This window comes from Corticium candelabrum, chromosome 2, assembly GCF_963422355.1.
Source record: "Corticium candelabrum chromosome 2, ooCorCand1.1, whole genome shotgun sequence".
NCBI classification, from domain to species: Eukaryota; Metazoa; Porifera; class Homoscleromorpha; order Homosclerophorida; family Plakinidae; genus Corticium; species Corticium candelabrum.
In genome coordinates, this window is record NC_085086.1 from 5,958,973 (window position 1) to 5,964,972 (window position 6,000).

The 6,000-nt window shown below is 36.4% G+C and overlaps 1 protein-coding gene across 1 annotated transcript in view; it reads right to left on the minus strand.

Moving 5' to 3' along the window:
* Positions 1 to 1,370: 1,370 nt before the first annotated feature.
* Positions 1,371 to 6,000, minus strand: part of LOC134176382 (uncharacterized) — an 8,980-nt gene continuing 4,350 nt past the window's right edge. The window contains exons 7-13 of the mRNA XM_062643053.1: positions 5,976 to 6,000; positions 5,845 to 5,907; positions 5,715 to 5,777; positions 4,045 to 4,156; positions 3,766 to 3,968; positions 1,825 to 2,211; positions 1,371 to 1,664 (exon numbers count right to left, since the gene is read on the minus strand). The exon at positions 5,976 to 6,000 is cut by the window's right edge and continues 38 nt beyond it. Of these exons, the coding sequence (XP_062499037.1) occupies positions 1,422 to 1,664; positions 1,825 to 2,211; positions 3,766 to 3,968; positions 4,045 to 4,156; positions 5,715 to 5,777; positions 5,845 to 5,907; positions 5,976 to 6,000 (1,096 nt within the window). The 3' untranslated portion in view covers positions 1,371 to 1,421. The remainder of the gene's footprint in view (positions 1,665 to 1,824; positions 2,212 to 3,765; positions 3,969 to 4,044; positions 4,157 to 5,714; positions 5,778 to 5,844; positions 5,908 to 5,975) is intronic.

The following is a 6,000-nucleotide window of genomic DNA, read 5'->3' on the forward strand; positions in this document are numbered from 1 at the left end:
AAAGGCTCATTAATGTAACACCTGACTACAAAATGTACGTATTTTCCTAGCTTTAGGGTTCAGAAACCTCTCCTCGTCATGCTTATGGAGGCGGTTGAACAGTGATTACAAATGGACGTAAGGTTTTTCATATCAATGGTCAAAACTAATATTGCTAAGAATGCATACAGAGGTCGAAGTTGAATGGCAAACATTGCATCGCCGTCTGATTCTGCTCCCATTGCAAGCGGGCGAATGTTATTCGATAGCCCATCTTTACTTTGCCCGAAGACGGAATCTACTACCTTTATGATCTACTCTTTATTGACGAAACTGTTACTAAAGATTGTGGGTTTCAATTCGGCATTACCTCTGTTATTTTACACCCCGGAATGTTTGTGCCGTTTTTCTTCAGTGTTTCCCTTCCCGCTTCTGTGAAGAAGGATATTACCATATTTGGAAGTCAAGTTCGTCAGGTAGACAAAAACGAGGCTGTAGTAATGTCGACTTTAATTAAATTGCTCATACTCATTCGACGCCGACAAAGCTCACTTTGGCATTTTCCCGTTAAATGGTTGACGTTGACTTGACATGACCTTGACAACGTTGGAAAAACTAGTGAAATGATTTAGCCATTCAGTTATGAAGACAACGATCTTTCGGACCGAGGTACAGTTTGGGGTACGATTGTCTTTCACTCCTGGTAAATGAAACACGGGTAAACGTTTTCAACTTTACTTTCTCTTCAACACCCAAAAGTCTACGTCATCGTTACTTCGACCGCTTAGAAAAATTAGGTAAATAAATGTTATTAGAAATATAGTTAAGTAATTTGCTGATTGTACCATTTGTTACTATAGAGAATGCGTTTATATGCGCGTGATTCTGTGTTTGTGACTGCATCCTTTGCAAAGCTTTACAATACAAAACACTTGCACATCTTTGTTTGCTTCGTCTCCCTGGACTTGTACGTTTCTCTTATTTTTCAGTGATCTTCGATAATTTGCAAATAATATTTGATTTTTGCCAACAAATTTATATTATTAAAATTGTAATTTTAAAGTTACATTTTAGTTTAGCATACTGTTATAAATAATTAAACGGTAAAAATTGTATTATTTATAGACGTGGTTCAAAACCACTATTAATTCAATTGAAATGTTGAAAATGTATGGATATCATGTACAGGCAGTACATCAATTTTTCCAAGTGTTGGCACTCAAAGCAATACAAATTCAATTGGTGACGTCACTTAAACCACAACACGTTTGACAAAATTGACTTTTACTACTACTACTCAATATTGACTACAAATTGCAAACAGCACTGACAAGATTTCGCTAACAACAAAACACTAAAATATAAACTTTTGCTAGTGGTTGCCACAAATAGGCAATTGATATTCATGCGTTCACAAACTGAGTATATTAATTCTGTCTGTCCTATCGTGCCATGATGTAGCCAATTGCTTTGTAGTTTACAGGATAAAGAAAGAATTCATCATGATAGCAGCAATAGTAGTATCCAACACTGTTTTGAACCGATAGCATTCTGTACTGCGTTCCAAAACCAAGAAAAAACTTTCGAGTGTAATGGAAATTTGCCATATCAGAAGTACTATGATACATGATTCCCAAACGAGCTTTTGGCAAAGAACTGTTAGAATATTGTGTATTGAAACCTTCCTAGAAAAAAATACATGGACATATACATACATACATACCTACCTATATATATATATATGGGCAGCAGAACGAGTAATAGCGGTAGTAGTTTACATGATATGTAGCACAGAATAGTGTTATAAGTTTGAGATTGCGTTTCTATTACAAGTAAAGTACTCACTTTGTCAAAGTCGTCAAAATAGAAGCGATCAGGTATTAAACGTGCCCAATTGTTAAAACTCGTGTTTTTGTACTTTCCATCAGCAATAACATCGTGAAGAGATGATGCGCTATATTTGAAAGTTGTCCATTTGATTGTAGTATCAGAATCTGTATCAAACGTTCCATCCTCAGATTCACCACCGTATTTATATTTCATTCCCAGACGTAGTTCAGTAAATGGAAGTGTCCAATATGAAGCCAATTTTGCTTCTATGTCATCCAAATCCAAACTGTTTGATTGAAATATCTCTTTGTTCGACCATAAGTCGCTGTCGTAGTCAAATGTTGAACTATTGCCATCCAATTTCATAATCAAAGTCCAACCATCTCGCGCATCACAGAACACCTATCGTAGACACAAATTTTACTAAACAGTTCTCAGCGAGTGTAGCCTCGTCCCAGGCCAGAGCCGCTCAGTTCCATGCGTTTGCATCGCTCCTCCTTGCAACGCTCGAGTTTCACGTAACTAGGCTGACGTCACTAGTCGGAGTGAAGAGAACGTCCGAGCACGTCATAATGACATGGGCCCCATTTCGATGTAATTATATAAAGATGTAATCCGACCATAGTGAGGTAAAACATGACGTGAGAACAGAACCAACACATGGATGGAATGATCGCCGACAATACCGACAGTGTTAGATGTAGAAATCTACAAGATACTAACCATGCATGTCTACTGCAATTGCGAGTTAGTAAACTGCGATTGTCGAGAGCAAAGCAAAGTTACATGGAACTACCCCTTCGATGTCTTGACGTGCGATGACTATGGTCGCGTTTACGTCTACTTTACTAAAATCCAAGACTTCTTTCCCGAAAAACAATAACAGAATTCAAGAACGTTTATATCTACAGGCCTTCGCTGTACCTCGCTCGTACCAAGGCACGTCGGTCTCTACCTACGCACTTCATCAAGTTTCAACGCACAACAATGGCTTCAAAGTCACATAAGCTTTTGTTTGTCAACCGTGCTCAGGTGCTGTCGCATGCAAGAGCGACTTCATGACAGGCTTATGGCAAAAGCTGTCCGTCGCTAAGAGGTACCATTTGAACAGTGCACGCGATTAAATTAATCAATTCACAAATTTCCATGCTTCGCAAAAGACTTTTCTGTAAATCCCAAGCTGTAAAATTGCCAGACAAAATAGCTAGCGAATGAGAAGGTGTATCTTTAATTACATTGCATAATCGAATCAAAAGGGCCCCACGTAATCATGACGTGACCGGAAGATTCCAGGCTTTTCCTTTCTCCGAAGAGTGAAGCTGTGACGTCAGACTACATACGTCATGCGCGATCGCTGCAAGCAAGAGCGAAATGAACGAATGGGTAAAACAAGAAAATCAGTTATGTCAAAATGCTAAATATTATTACCAAAGTCCCGTATATCTGCAATCAGAGTACACTCGTCGTCTGGCCGTCACAACCGCATGTACGTATGCGACCGAATAACCGTATTTATAGTTTGATGGTAACTATTTCAGTAGAAATTATTTTTATCTTAAATTTCTTATCAAAACCGTTTTAAATCAAAGTCATATCATTCTGTTAAAGTTTGTCAAAACTCAACTGAATGGCACGCGTACGCGGTTTTGATTAGTATTGCTCAATAATAATCTAAAAAACAAACAACGAACCTCCTGAACACATGATTGCACGATACCTAAGAGAGGAATTAAAGATATCGCTGATACAGATTAATCCGTTAAAATAATAAATTCTTCCTCTATATAACCTATATCTTCCCGTAAAACTTTAACAGAATCAAACTACGCCTTTTAAGTATTGCATTTGACAAACAAAGAAAAATATTACAAATACAATACACAGATAAGTATTTACCTTCCTACAGCAGATAATATATTACACTGCAACGACAATATTTTTATGCAATATGCCTACTTGAAATGGTGGATCGTTAGAAGATGGCCTAATCCAGTATGGCCCATCGTATTCGGATGAATTGTGACTAAGTGCTATCTGCATACACGTTGATGCAGGAAACAAAGGCGAGCTACCAGGTTTGAATGGCAATGGCAGAAACAACCAGTCGCTGCTGTTACAATACACGATTTCATACTCTTCCTTGTTATATGATATCATTCCTAATTACACAATGTTTTATTACTAAAGCCAATGGTTTAGAGCACCTAATCTATTTCAATGTTTTTTAAACGTTACCTTGTGTGCTATTGGAGCATGAAGGATAACAACAAGACGCACGGATCTTGTACACTTCGTTTCCTAAATATGTCAAATTGTCTCTAAGATGAGTAACTGCTGTCGTCAAACTCTGAAAATTAGAATATAAACGATATAGTCAAACTTCGATAAAGTTAAAGATTGTATTAATACGGAATTGCTCTCTTGCAGTTCAGCAACAGTGTCTTGCAATTTGAGAGACACATTCTAGAAAAATCATACCAAATTTAGTATACATATATATATATATATGTAGATAAATTAATGTATTGCCTATGCAATTATTCAGTTAGGTTTACCAATTATTCGTTTCAGCAAACCACATATCTAGTTAGGGGCAACAAAATATAAGACTCAACGAACTAGTTATATATATATATATATACATATATATATATATATATATATATATATATATATATATATATATATGTATATATACATATCCAGTAATAATACTTGTCTTTCATGTAAGTTTTTTGTTTGTCCCATATGGGACATTTAGTTATAATATATATATACACTGATAAAAAAAAAAAAATATATATATATATATATATATATATATATATATATATATATATATCCTATTTGTATGTTCGCCTACTACTTCCATACTTCCATGCTTGGCTCATTATCGATCAAATTCTCCAGGCATTCCTACCAAATGCAAAGGCACGTAACAATGTCCGATTCGATGGGTACGTCAACTTCTTTTCTTTCCATGACGATTGGATTGCTAAGTTTGACATTAGAGTGAAAGGACTTTCAAGAAGATGTCACAAAAGTTGACTCGAAAAATTTAATGACATAAATCGTAAAGCCATCATGGATTACTTCATGGTTTATCATTGAGTTGAAGAGACGACGTTTGCTTAAATTAAGTACCTTTCAGGTTATAGATATTTGTAGTATTTTTGAATAGAGACTCTTTAGAACTTTGCTAGACGATAATGTATGTTAGTAATTGAATTAGAGATAATACAGGCTATCAAACCCACACACACACACACACACACACACACACACACACACACACACACACACACACACACACAAACACACAAACACACACACACACACACACACACACACACATACACAAACACACACAAACACACACACACACACACACACACACACACACACACACACACACACACACACACACTGACACGGACACCAACATCAAACTGGAGACCGAGAACGAGAGAGAGGCGGACGAGCAAACATTCACTCACACACACACACACACACACACACACACACACACACACACTCACTCACTCACTTACACACAAACACAAACACACACACACATACACACACACACACACTCACATGCACACAGACATACTGATGCTGACACGCACACGCACACGCAAACAGAAACGCACATACATACGCACACATACACACAGTGACACGCACGCACACACACACTCATTGTGTGCCACTCGAATTGCAGTGGCTTTCAGCTAGAGTTAACGACTCAGCTCAAATGTTTACACATTATAAATTTTTAATTAAAAGCATATTCAAATAAAAGAGGGAGAGTAGACGTACACACACATAACACATATTGGTGGAGCTAGTAACACACTAAAAGATATTGAAATTGAATGACGAAATCATGCGAAAACATATACCTGTTGCTCTTCTTCTTGTAGAAGTACTTTAACATTTACACTATTGAGAGATACCGTTAATTCCTGAAAGGATTTAAACACATACACAATAATTTGCATTTCTGAAATTTTACTAGTAATTGTCAAGAACCTTAATGCTGAAATTTTGCTTGTTAACATTTTGTGCTATTGTCGCTAAATTTGATTTCAAGTCCTATAGAAACATTAACAATTAATTAAATTTTATAATTTTGATAGAAAAGTTGAATGATAAATGTTTACCATTATTTTCAGTGACAATTTACTC